This window comes from Carassius carassius, chromosome 2 (genome assembly GCF_963082965.1).
Source record: "Carassius carassius chromosome 2, fCarCar2.1, whole genome shotgun sequence".
NCBI classification, from domain to species: domain Eukaryota; kingdom Metazoa; phylum Chordata; class Actinopteri; order Cypriniformes; family Cyprinidae; genus Carassius; species Carassius carassius.
Genome location: NC_081756.1, coordinates 35,417,377 through 35,431,535, shown reverse-complemented (window position 1 = coordinate 35,431,535; position 14,159 = coordinate 35,417,377). Strand labels below are relative to the sequence as shown.

Genomic DNA, 14,159 nt, shown 5'->3' with positions numbered 1-14,159 from the left:
CTGTTTATGAAGTCTTCTGTTAATAAACTTCCGCATATGGATTCTAACTCTGCCTCAACCTCATTGTTACCGAATACTTTGCCACCAGTGAATCCAGCAGAAGTTTCGAATCTGCAAGAGGCGTTTGCTTATCAAAATTGGGTATTAAAAGACTACCAAGAGCAGCTTGCTAAACTCCAGCCTGTCAAGCATCTGTTTCGCTATGTCCTATTGCTTTCAATGCCAAAGATGGTAAGCTTTGCATAACCTTATAAGTTTGATGGATCTGCAGAGCAGTATAGACACATTCACCTAGAAAGAATCTACTGTGATCATGAAAGGGATAAGTTTGAGTCAGATGAAAAGAAAAGCGCATGTATGATGACAATATTGACCGCTACAGTGATTGACTAGGCTGCAGCAGTTTGGGACACAGACACAGTTTAGAATCTCCTTTGATTATTTCATCCAACAATAACGAGAAATGTTTGAATATCCTGCTGGGGGCAAGGATAAATCAACCTAGATTCTTCACATATCACAAGTTAACCATACTGCAGCTAATTATGCTGTTGAGTTCAGAATGCTCGCTGCTCAGAGTGGATGAAATGATGTCCACATAAGATACGAACAGCTCCTTGGGTAAATATTGAAGATTTTTCACTGCTAAGTAACAAGTCTTTTAAGCTCCCTTTTACCCTAAAGACTGAACAGACTTCTGTTGAATTAACAGCGATGATTGATTCTGGAGCCGCTCTATACCTGATAAAACAAGACCTAATGCAAAAGTATAACATCACTACTCAGCTATGTATCCCTCCTATCAAGATCAATGCAGTGGATGATGCCTTATTCAGAGAGGGAATCACCAACCAGACAAAGCCACTAACAATCTATGTCTGTTTCATCAAGGATCAGTCTACCTGTCTGTTACTGACTCCCCTATGCACAAAGATATTCTCGGATACCCATGGCTATCCATGATAAAATCATTTCATATAGAATCATATATATAAAGAAAAAATACATATTAAACTGTGCAAAATGCGATAAAGAGAGCGACAGAGTGCTGCTGCATTGAATCTGTTGAGGACTTTGATTTTGAAATACGCGCATCACGTATCGGTACGTGTCTGCATAACTGCATAATCTCTCTGCATAACGAGTGCCAGAAACGTTCATTATCATTTATCAGCCTCAGCTTGACTGTATTTGTGCCGTGTGCGTCTTGTAGGAGTGAGTAATGATCGTTTTACATTGTTGTTTGGTTTATAGTTGTTTGTTAGTTGCACAAAGATATTCTCGGATACCCATGGCTATCCATTCATGACCCCAGCATTTCCTGCCATCATGGTGAGCAAACTCATTGGTCAAATTTTTGTGAAAGTCACTGCTTGGCTGAAAAACCCCAACCGTGTCTCACGACTAGCATTGAAAGCCTAGAGCAGTGGTTTTCAACCTGTGGGCCGCGATGGTATTGCAGGTGGGTCGCCAATTACTATTAAAAGAAATAATATTGTTCATATATGTAAAAATGTCTAAGTCATAACATAATAACATCATTTCATATAGAATCATATATATAAAGAAAAAATACATATTAAACTGTGCAAAAGGCGATAAAGAGAGCGACAGAGTGCTGCTGCATTGAATCTGTTGAGGACTTTGATTTTGAAATACGCGCATCACGTATCGGTACGTCTCTGCATAACTGCATAATCTCTCTGTATAACGAGTGCCAGAAACGTTCATTATCATTTATCGGCCTCAGCTTGACTGTATTTGTGCCGTGTGCGTCTTGTAGGAGTGAGTAATGATCGTTTTACACTTTTGTTTGGTTTATAGTTGTGACGCAGTTATTGCACGAGATGTGCTGCGTCTGAGGTAGTTATGATTGCAGTTGAAGTTACAATGTTAATACCCATATTATAGATCATGTAGATATCAGTGAATGTGTTGTTATATTCAGTGTTTCTACTATCGTATTACAGCCTGAGGGGAGCAGCCTATAATGTATGTCAATATGTTAGTTTATTATGTTAATTACTGATGTTAGATTCCTGTTCTTTGTGTTTGTAGGAATAAACCACACACATCCACAAACTTGTATGCATATGTCCTGCACATATCTACAATACATAAAGCTCTCATCCTTTGATAATCATTCAGCCTGTCGTGAGTCAAACCAACTGCAGTAAAGATCACACAGTGGATAGCCTGTACATTTGATTCCCTTCTGGAAGTATATAACTTGCACTTGATTCAGCTCCATCATCTCGATGTTCTCGGATGCTGCCATTACAGAGATTGAACAGAGCTAAGAATATTCATCTAATCTGAGTATTATACAGCAGCCCGTTGACTGAACAAAATACCCAAACCTCTCATCGTGACCAAGCTCATATTACAGTATCCTGACTTTTAACAACTGCAGTTTATGTAAAGGCTGTCTCCCTCACTAATGTTAATCATCATACTTTATGATTATTAAACGGATTGAAACTGATGCTCTGCTCTGCGTGTTCTGACCGACACACCTGGTTCACTACTATACCTTGCTAGCCTTAGTAATTCAGATAGCTCTTTGCTACAATAAGTGGTCCTTCGAGCCGGATTAGTAGCTGTGCTGGGAGCATGCAGCAGAGTGTTGGAGTATCAGAGGCCATGTCCACCCGGCCTAAGCGTTTAATCAGACAGCCCTCTTATTTGAAAGACTATGAGGTCAGTGCTATGCATTACCAGAGACAGAGTTCAGTGGCACCGCCCACACCAAGAGAAAGCCAAAGCTCACAATCTCATGTGACATGGAATGAGCTTTACCCGCCTCCAGATGATAACTCTCTAAGCTTCGAGGAGAGCTTCCTAGACACGTCCAGACAATCTTACACCCCTATGCCTTACAGAGCGGAGGGAGTACCACAGAGCAGGTTACTGAGTGAGAGTATGCGGTATGATTCGGTTTCACATCATGATACTAGAGAGGGTAAATTGACAGCCTCAGCCAGAGCGCCATTAGCAGTACAGCGAGATCAGTCCAGAGAGAGATGGCCCATGCCACCCCTTGCTATATCGGATGACTTTCAGGCTTCAGAGGCAGAGGAGCCTAATGAAGAGTTACCTCCCCCGCCTTGGCCTACAACAGATTACCCTCCGATGTGTGCAGTTGGTGAAGAAATGCGAGTGATCAATGTCTTGGATCGGATGATGAGCAAGTTGCAGCTCATGAAAGATAGTGTGGCCTCTAATATCCTGACTCCCACTCATTCTCACTCCACCCCGAGAATAGTAGGCCCTTCCCAGACTAGAGGAGGTTTTGATCAGTACAATGCCAAGGTTTGTACTCCGAGGCCAGCAACTTATTCTACTGTTTCACATCCACCCCCTGTTTATCATTCAGATGTGGGCTCTGCAGGGAGGAGTGGAGTCCGACCTGGCATGAATCAATCATACCCTACTCGAAGTACACATTTCTCCCCTGGGTCAGTGACACTGGTAGGGGAGTACCGGGGTCTACGCCGAAGATTCCCCTTTTCATCCGTAATGACCCGATGGAGTTCTCTCATCTGAAGTTAGCCCTAACTAATCTGTTACCGGCCGATGCTTCAGAGCTTTTTAAGTACCAGATTCTGGTGGATCATGTAAAGCTAGATGAAGCGTGTCTCATTGCAGACTCCTTTATTAATTCACCTATGACATATACCGACACAATGATCGCCTTAACAGAGAAGTTTGGACAGCCGCATCAAGTCGCCTTGAAGAGGATCGCTGCGGTGATGGATTCACCTGAGGTAAGAAGAGGGGATATAGCTGCCTTTGAGAGGTTTTCTCTGCAGGTGCAGTCGCTTGTGGGTATGCTGCAGACGTTAGGTCCAGATGGGGAGGTTGAATTACGATGTGGCTCACATGTTGCTTGATTGCTCACCAAGCGTCCACCAGAGATGCGAGCAGACTTCCGTCGTCAGATGTTCCAGCATCCTGGTCACACGCATACATTGCTGGACCTTGCAAAATGGCTATGTTATGAGTCATGGTGCCAAGGCTATGACTCCACTTCAGGTGTTGGTGGCCAGGGAACATCAGGCTATCGAGTTGAGAGGAAACACAGCAGACCAGCAGCTACAGTGTTGCATGGATCGGAGAGTGGACAGGGCAGAGCGGTTAAAACGGAAGGCCCTTCAGTGCAGCAACGGAAGAGCAGAGTAAATCCGTACTGCCCATTTTGTGAGTGTACAGAACACTTCCTCAATAAATGTCCAGCTATAAAGAAGCTCACGAGAGAGGAGGTTATTGAATGGATAAGGATCAATAAGAGATGTTGGAGATGTGCCAGAGCACATATAGCGGCCCAGTGTGATCTTAAGAGGTTATTTGATGTGTGTAATGGGAAGCACTTGAGAGTCTTGCATGATGCCAACTCACGTTCTTCAGCCGTGCCGCTGAAATCTGAGAGTTGCCTGGTAAGTACCAGCACAGACGTTCTTTATGTAGATCGGCCCTCGGCTACTTCTCGTGTATTGTTGAAAGTTGTAAGAGTGTTACTGCGCAATGGAGGCAGAACGTAAGACACCTATGCGATTCTGGATGATGGGTCAGAACGCACAATGCTCCTCCCAGAAGCAGTTGACATCTTAAACTTGCAGAAGAAGCAAGAAGAGCTCGCCCTCCGTACCATCCGTCAGGAAGTTCAGACACTTCGAGGATCTGCTGTCTGGTTCACTATATCGCCCCTTGCAAATCCCAAGACGAACTTTCGGATTAGGGAAGCGTTCACCTCACAGCGCTTGGGTCTAGCAGACCATTCCTATCCAGTGGCCAGTTTGAAGAGAAGGTATAAGCACTTGGCTGATCTCCCCCTGGAGTCATTTGAACGGGTTAAGCCACTCATTCTGATTGGAGCAGACTATCCGAACTTACTTACCCCTGTTGAGCCAGTGAGATTGGGCCCTCCAGGAGGACCTGCAGCCATTCGCACAAGGCTGGGATGGACGCTTCAAGGGCCAGCACATTTCACACAATGGATGTCCCCTACTCAACAATGTCTTCTGACTTGTGTTTTGAGCCAAACTGCCGATCTTTTGCAGGATGTGGAGAGGCTTTGGAAGATGGATATCTTGCCATATCAGAGCAGTAAGCTGGCTATGCGATCGAAGCAGGATAGAGAAGGCGTGGAGCTGTTGGAAGCCAGGACTCGAAACGAGTGCAAGTTGGAAACATTCTTAGATATGCAACGCCGTTGTTACGGAAGCCGAATGTTCCCCCACTTAGAGCGCCTATCAAAGCCGTCCTACCTAACCTCCGGAGTCTTGAAAGACGCTTGGGTCAGGACCCATTACGAGCACAGGAGCACAGTGCAGCGATCCACAAGTTAGTGGAAGATGGAGCAGTCAAGGAAGTTGACCCCAAAGAGACCTCTACTACAGATGAGTCGTGTTACATTCCACACCATGTTGTGAGCCACAACGGGAAGAAGCGTTTGGTCTTCAACTGTTCCTTCAAGTTCCAAGGTACAAGTCTGAATGACACACTCCTTCCCGGTCCTACGCTTGGCCCCTCACTCCTGGGAGTACTGTTGCGCTTTAGGGAACACGCGGTAGCAGTTAGTGGCGACATTCGAGCAATGTTCCATCAGGTTCGACTCCTACCGGAGGATAGGTCACTTCTTAGATTCATATGGCGTGATATGAGACGGGATGAAAGCCCTGATATCTACGAGTGGCAAGTCTTACCCTTCGGTACTGCCTACTCACCGTGCTGTGCCACTTTTGCTCTTCAGATGCATGCAAGAGATCATCCTGGGCCAGGAGGGGTAGTGACACATTCAGTGGAACACTGCTTTTATGTGGACAATTTTCTCCAGAGTGTGCCCAATACAGACGAAGCCAAGGTGTTGGTTGACAGTCTCAGGTCAGTGTTATCCTCTGGAGGGTTTGAGATCAGGCAATGGGCTTGCAATAAACCAGAAGTTCTTCAGCACCTCCCAACAGAAGCAAGGTCAGATAACATGGAGGGATGGCTCTCAAAGAATGAGTCTGGATTGTCAGAACCGATCCTTGGGCTCAGTTGGCAGTGGGAGACAGACACCTTAGGCTACAAGACTCTACAGTACACATCCCTGACCATGAGAAATGTCTATAAAGTGGTCGCCAGACAATAAGACCCCCTGGGATTTATAGCACCCTACACAACTCGCGCCAAGCTGATTGTCCAAAGCATGTGGGACAAACCGCGTGATTGGGACGACCCCCTCTTACCCGCAGACTTGCAACGGGCATGGATGGACTGGGAATCTGAGTTGCCCTTGTTGTCGAGTATTTCGCTGCCCAGACCTTATGCTCCCACTCATACCCAACAGGAGATCGCCTCTCGGCAGATTCATGTGTTTAGTGATGCCTCCGAAAAAGCTTATGGGTCAGTGTCTTACATGAGGACAGAAGACACTCAGGGTAGAGTCTATTTGGCTTTCATAGCAGCCAGATCCAGAGTAGCACCCCACAAACAGCATTCTGTTGCCCGTCTTGAACTTTGTGGTGCCTTGACAGCAGCTCAACTTGCTAAGACCATAGAGAGAGAGCTGACAGTGAAGTTGGATCAGATTGTTCTTTGGAGTGACTCGACGACAGTGCTGACATGGTTGCGGTCTGAGTCATGCCGCTTCAAGGTGTTCGTGGGTACTCGTGTGGCAGAGATCCAGGAGCTCACAGCAGGGTGTACCTGGCGCTATGTGGACTCTGCACAGAACCCAGCCGACGATGTCACCAGGGGAAAGACCTTAGCGGAATTAGGCACGCCCAATCGTTGGAGTCAAGGCCCATCCTTCCTCCTTAAAAGACCTGCTGAATGGCCATCCTCACCGGGAGAGGTGTCAGGACTTGATACCTCAGAATACAGGAAGCCAACTTCATGTGGAGTGGTATGCAGTGTGGATGAAAAAGAAGCCACTCTAGGCCAGTCATTCTCATCTTGGAAAGCTCTGGTAGAGGCAGTAGCAGAGGAGGCTCATGGGGCGGCTGGCCTGAAGAAGCCCTTGTCTGCAGAGGACTATCGGCAAGCAGAGTTGACGGTTTTCCGTAGAAGTCAATCAGAGTGCTTTGCAGAGGAGCTGAGTCGTCTCAAAGCTGGAAGGATGGTATGTCGGAGTAGCCTCAGCATCAGCATCAATCTCAAGAGTGCAGGAGATGGAAATCCAGGCCATCAATCCAAAAGATGTCTGATTTACCAGTAGCCCATTTACGGTTATACAAGCCAGCGTTCTACTCGACTGGAGTAGATTGTTTTGGACCATTCCAAGTCAAATTGGGGAGGCTTTCAGAAAAGAGATGGGGTATCATTTATAAGTGCCTCACCACCCGAGCAGTGCACTTGGACCTCACACACGGGATGGATGCCGACTCCTTTCTGATGAGTCTCAGAAGATTCATTGCCAGCTCAGTGAATGCTTCCGCAGTATGTCCTCAGATCTCAGACAACTTCTTGCCAAACAGAAGATTGATTTCCATTTCAATCCTCCTGCCGCACCTCATTTTGGGGGTACGTGGGAGCGGGAAATCAAGTCTGTCAAGGCAGCTTTGTACACAGTCATAGGAGTTCAGCCAATCTCTGAAGAGGTACTGCACACAGTTCTACTCGAAGTTGAGGCTATCTTAAATTTGAAAGCCGCTGGGTTACACCTCGTCTTATGTTGTTGACTTGGATGCTATCACCCCAAATGTTCTCCTCATGGGGCGGCCAGATGGGGCACTGCCTCAAGTAGTGTATCCTGAGAGTGAAGGACTGAGCAGACGAAGATGGCGACATTGCCAAGTTATAGCGGATCACTTCTGGGCCAGGTTCATTCAGAGTTATTTGCCAACCTTGCAGCACAGGCAGAAATGGCATGGAGCCCCAGAGGATCTGACAGTGGGCTCAGTAGTTCTGTTGATAGACCCACAATTCCCCAGAGCACTCTGGCCCATTGGTAGAGTAGTTGCAGTACACTGTAGTGCAGATGGTCACGTGAGGTCTGCAGATATCCAAGTCAAGGATAAGGTTTATACCAGACCAGTTGCTCGGCTGATTACTCTTCCAACAATACCTGACTCTGAAGTGGATAAACGATGCACTCCAGAGACGATGCACTCCAAACGATGCACTTTTAGACTTTGATTTTGAAATACACGCATCACGTATCGGTACGTGTGCGCGAATACGTGCAGATGTCAGTATGAACCAATTGACAGTCTGTGTCTGTGACATTTTCTACTATTGTATTACAGCCTGAGGAGAGCAGCCTATAATGTATGTCAATATGTTAGTTTATTATGTTAATTACTGATTTTAGATTCCTGTTCTTTGTGTTTGTAGGAATAAACCACACACATCCACAAACTTGTATGCATATGTCCTGCACATATCTACAATACATCAAGCTCTCATCCTTTGATAATCATTCAGCCTGTCGTGAGTCAAACCAGCTGCAGTAAAGATCACACAGTGGATAGCCTGTACATTTGATTCCCTTCTGGAAGTATATAACTTGCACTTGATTCAGCTTCATCATCTCGATGTTCTCGGATGCTGCCATTACAGAGATTGAACAGAGCTAAGAATATTCATCTAATCTGAGTATTATACAGCAGCCCGTTGACTGAACAAAATACCCAAACCTCTCATCATGACCAAGCTCATATTACAGTATCCTGACATTTAACAACTGCAGTTTATGTAAAGGCTGTCTCCCTCACTAATGTTAATCATCATACTTTATGATTATTAAACGGATTGAAACTGATGCTCTGCTCTGCGTGTTCTGACCGATAGCGTGGTCAGTTAATTTTTTTGCAGTGGGCCGCGCAAACATATGTGTTTTTTGTTTTGGTTGTGTGGGCCGCAAGTTGAAAAAGGTTGGGAACCATTGGCCTAGAGGTTAACAAGATTAAGATCTCTACCTGTTACAACAACTTGGCAGAAGTCTGATTACCACCTCATCGCCCATAGGACTGTGCCATTGACCTGCTTCCCAATGCTATGCCTCCTAAAAGTAAAGTCTACCCACGATCCAGAAATGAAACCCAAGCCATGGAGGAATATACTGAAGAGGCCCTAAACTAAGATTTCATCTGCCCATCCACATCTTCACCTGCTGCAGGATTCTTTGTGAAAAAGTAATATGAAATACTAATACCATATATTGATTATAGAGGACTGAACAATGTCACCTTCAGCCCTTGAACAACACAGAAATGCCACCTTTTACACCAAACTTGACACACGCAAGGCGCTTACAAGCTGATCAAAATAAAAGAGGGCAATGCATGGAAAACTGCCTTCCTCACCACTAGAGGGCACAATGAATATCAGGTTATGTCATATGGGCTTGCTAACACACCGGCTGTTTTCCAATGATTCATTAATGAGATTTTCCAAGACCTTCTGAATCAGTATGTAATAGCCTACATTAACACATCAACCATGTCAAGGCTCTTCTCTCTCGTCTACTGGAGAACCAACTATAGGTCAAGGCTGAAAAGTGTGAGTTCCATGTCAAGCAGACCTCATTCTTGGGTTACCATGTCAGTCGCCAATGAGTAAAAATGGACGAATCCAAGGTCAAGGCAGTCACAGAATGGCCTCAACCATCCACAATGAGATAGCTTCAATGGTTTCTGCCGTTTGTCAACTACTATAGACACTTAGCCCTCTCTGGAACCATTGGCTGGGAGGCACGCCTTAGACGGCTTGCTGAGGCTGTGTGGTAAAACACTTATCGCACCAGTATGGTCCTCCAGTGAATGGACCTTCTGCTCCAGGCAGAGCAGCTGAACAGCAGGCAGATCCATGTGGATATGGGAGAAAAAAGAATACTCACTTAGTGGCCAGTTATTCTGTATTGTGTAGTGCTATTTAAAGCACACAATGGCATATAATCCCAAAATATTATTTTAATTATAATAATAATGTATCATTAATTATAAATCCACAAAGAGTACACACAGGAGAATCGCAGGAGCAAATGTAGCACACACAATGTTAAAGAAAATAACAGGCAATGACTGGACAGAACAGGGAGTATAAATAAGGAGACTAATGAATGAGTCAAAGTCAAAGTCAAAGTCACCTTTATTTATATAGCGCTTTAAACATAATACATTGCGTCAAAGCAACTGAACAACATTCATTAGGAAAACAGTGTCAATAATGCAAAAATGATAGTTAAAGGCAGTTCATCATTGGATTCAGTTATGTCATCTCTTTTCAGTTAAATAGTGTCTGTGCATTTATTTGCAATCAAGTCAACGATATCGCTGTAGATGAAGTGTCCCAGACTAAGCAAGCCAGAGGCAACAGCGGCAAGGAACCGAAACTACATCGGTGAAAGAATGGAGAAAAAAACCTTGGGAGAAACCAGGCTCAGTTGGGGGGCCAGTTCTCCTCTGACCAGACGAAACCAGTAGTTCAATTCCAGGCTGCAGCAAAGTCAGATTGTGCAGAAGAATCATCTGTTTCCTGTGGTCTTGTCCTGGTGCTCCTCTGAGACAAGGTCTTTACAGGGGATCTGTATCTGGGGCTCTAGTTGTCCTGGTCTCCGCTGTCTTTCAGGGATGTAGAGGTCCTTTCTAGGTGCTGATCCAGCATCTGGTCTGGATACGTACTGGATCCGGGTGACTGCATTGACCCTCTGATCTGGACACAGACTGGATCTGGTGGCCACGGTGACCTCGGAACAAGAGAGAAACAGACAAATATTAGCGTAGATGCCATTCTTCTAATGATGTAGCAAGTACATAGGGTGTTATGGGAAGTGTTTCCGGTTCCGGTTTGCCTAATTAATGCAGCCTAAAAATCCTTTAACTGATTTGGATAATAAAAGCATATTAGTATGTTATGTGTATGCCAGGTTAAAGAGATGGGTCTTTAATCTAGATTTAAACAGCAATAGTGTGTCTGCCTCCCGAACAATGTTAGGTAGGTTATTCCAGAGTTTGGGCGCCAAATAGGAAAAGGATCTGCCGCCTGCAGTTGATTTTGATATTCTAGGTATTATCAAATTGCCTGAGTTTTGAGAACGTAGCGGACGTAGAGGATTATAATGTAAAAGGAGCTCATTCAAATACTGAGGTGCTATACCATCCAGGGCTTTATAAGTAATAAGCAATATTTTAAAATCTATGCGATGCTTGATAGGGAGCCAGTGCAATGTTGACAGGACCGGGCTAATATGGTCATACTTCCTGGTTCTAGTAAGAACTCTTGCTGCTGCATTTTGGACTAGCTGTAGTTTGTTTACTAAGCGTGCAGAACAACCACCCAGTAAAGCATTACAATAATCTAACCTTGAGGTCATAAATGCATGGATTAACATTTCTGCATTTGACATTGAGAGCATAGGCCGTAATTTAGATATATTTTTGAGATGGAAAAATGCAGTTTTACAAATGCTAGAAACGTGGCCTTCCAAGGAAAGATTGCAATCAAATAGCACATCTAGGTTCCTAACTGATGACGAAGAATTGACATAGCAACCATCAAGTCTTAGACAGTGTTCTAGGTTATTACAAGCGGAGTTTTTAGGTCCTTTAATTAACACCTCTGTTTTTTCAGAATTTAGCAGTAAAAAATTAGTCGTCATCCAGTTTTTTATATCGACTATGCAATCCATTAGTTTTTCAAATTGGTGTGTTTCACCGGGCTGCGAAGAAATATATAGCTGAGCATCATAAGCATAAAAGTGAAAGCTAACACCATGTTTCCTGATGACATCTCCCAAGGGTAACATATAAAGCGTGAAGAGTAGCGGCCCTAGTACTGAGCCTTGAGGTACTCCATACTGCACTTGTGATCGATAGGATACATCTTCATTCACTGCTACGAACTGATGGCGGTCATATAAGTACGATTTAAACCATGCTAATGCACTTCCACTGATATCAACAAAGTGTTCAAGTCTATGCAAAAGAATGTTGTGGTCAATTGTGTCAAACGCAGCACTAAGATGAAATAAAACTAATAGAGAGATACACCCACAATCAGATGATAAGAGCAGATCATTTGTAACTCTAAGGAGAGCAGTCTCAGTACTATGATACGGTCTAAATCCTGACTGGAAATCCTCACATATACCATTTTTCTCTAAGAAGGAATATAATTGAGAGGATACCACCTTTTCTAGTATCTTGGACAGAAAAGGGAGATTCGAGATTGGTCTATAATTAACTAGTTCTTTGGGGTCAAGTTGTGGTTTTTTGATGAGAGGCTTAATAACAGCCAGTTTGAAGGTTTTGGGGACATATCCTAATGACAATGAGGAATTAATAATAGTCAAAAGAGGATCTATGACTTCTGGAAGCACCTCTTTTAGGAGCTTAGATGGTATAGGGTCTAACATACATGTTGTTGGTTTAGATGATTTAACAAGTTTATACAATTCTTCCTCTCCTATGGTAGAGAATGAGTGGAACTGTTCCTCAGGGGGTCTATAGTGCACTGTCTGATGTGATACTGTAGCTGACGGCTGAATGGTTGCAATTGTATCTCTAATAGTATCGATTTTAGAAGTAAAGTAGTTCATAAAGTCATTACTGCTGTGGTGTTGGGAAATGTCAACACTTGTTGAGGCTTTATTTTTCGTTAATTTAGCCACTGTATTGAATAAATACCTGGGGTTATGTCTGTTTTCTTCTAAAGGAGAAGAAAAGTAATCGGATCTAGCAGTTTTTAATGCTTTTCTGTAGGATATGTTACTTTCCCTCCAAGCAATACGAAATACCTGACAGCTACAGAATGAGTGACAGCTACAAATCATAAGTAACCAAGGAAACAAATCAGAACTAACTAATTGGAAACTAAAGCAACAGATCTAAACAGGGCAGGTGAACAGGAATAGAGAGAAACACAATATAAACTCCATAAAGTCCAAAATACATAATTTTAATCAGCCATAACAAAAAGATGATTTGGCTGGAGCCGAGGAAGAAACAAGATGCTTGTCAGAATACTTTGCTGATTATAATGGGAGTGATTTGTCTTATTTTACATTAGTAATGCCAGGCTGAGTTGTTTTAAAAACCTCACCTTTTTTGCATGTGTTTATTCTGTTCCTGTTACAATTATGGGTGTGTATGTATGCTAAACGAAAGGATAAAAGTGCTCGAGGAGGATCGGGATCAGATGAGGAGTTTACTAAAGGAAGAAGGAGAATACAGACAATATACTACATTACATTAAGCATTAACATAGACATTCACAGATAACCTCACATACAATCACTGACGAGGGAGAACTTAACAGACCGGGTATTTAAACACACAGAAGGTAATGAGGGAACTGGAGACAGGTGGGGAATCATCAATTAACCAAAACTAGAACAGGAAGACCAAATAAGGAAACAAAGTTCATAAACGTAACAGTTCACCCCCTCCCGGAAGGGTGCGTCCTCGCACCGCAAGAGGAATACCAGCGGAGGGAGGGTGGGGGTACTGGGGGGGGGGGCATGGTGGAGAAGGGGCCGACGACAACAGGGGGCCGACAGGAGGAGACTGCACCGGTGGGTGAGGAGCCCAAGATGGAGCAGCGCAGCCGCAGAGCTAGGGTGACGTCGAGGATACGGAGGGCCTAGGTGGAGCAGAAGGCTCAGGCGACCAAGGCGGAGGCGGGGTCCTGGAAGACCGCTGTGGAGCCGGAGTGACTGAGGATGGAGGTGGAACCAGAGGGAAGGAGGAGCCTGACAGAGCCGGAGGGATGGAGTGACGAGGTGAAACCAGAGGAATGGAGTCCCGAGGCGGCGGATGGTCAACGACTGACCAAGGTGGAGCCGGAGGGACGAGGGAGCCCAGTGGAGCAGGTGGGATGCCAGGCCATGGTGGAGACGAGGAAGCTAAGAGCCAAGGCGGAGCCGCTGGGTCGAAGGACCGAGGAGGAGTCCAGGGCTCGGAGGCTCGGAGGCTGGAGGCGGAGACAGGGCCTTAACACGCCAAGGCTGAGCTGGAGACTGGCAGTCCAGCGGCGAACCATCGCGCCCAGATGGCGCGGATTGAGGGTGAGCTGCGGGACTGACTGGCACCAGCAGAGATGATGTCGAGGAACTGGCTGGTCTAGGAGGAGGAGAGAGAGGAAGGATGGGAGGAAACACAGGAGGATCAGGGCTGGACGGAACCAGCGGAAGTGGAGCAGAGGGACTGGCAGGTCGAGGAGGAGGTGGGAGAGGG

General features: G+C 45.0%; 1 protein-coding gene across 1 annotated transcript; it reads left to right on the top strand.

Moving 5' to 3' along the window:
• The first annotated feature begins 1,128 nt into the window (after window positions 1-1,128).
• On the top strand, window positions 1,129-3,930 carry LOC132097963 (uncharacterized). The gene is made up of 2 exons (XM_059504008.1): window positions 1,129-1,215; window positions 2,059-3,930. Exon 2 carries the CDS (start codon window positions 2,614-2,616, stop codon window positions 3,544-3,546), a length of 933 nt encoding a protein of 310 aa, XP_059359991.1. The 5' UTR covers window positions 1,129-1,215; window positions 2,059-2,613; the 3' UTR covers window positions 3,547-3,930.
• The last annotated feature ends 10,229 nt before the right edge of the window (window positions 3,931-14,159 follow it).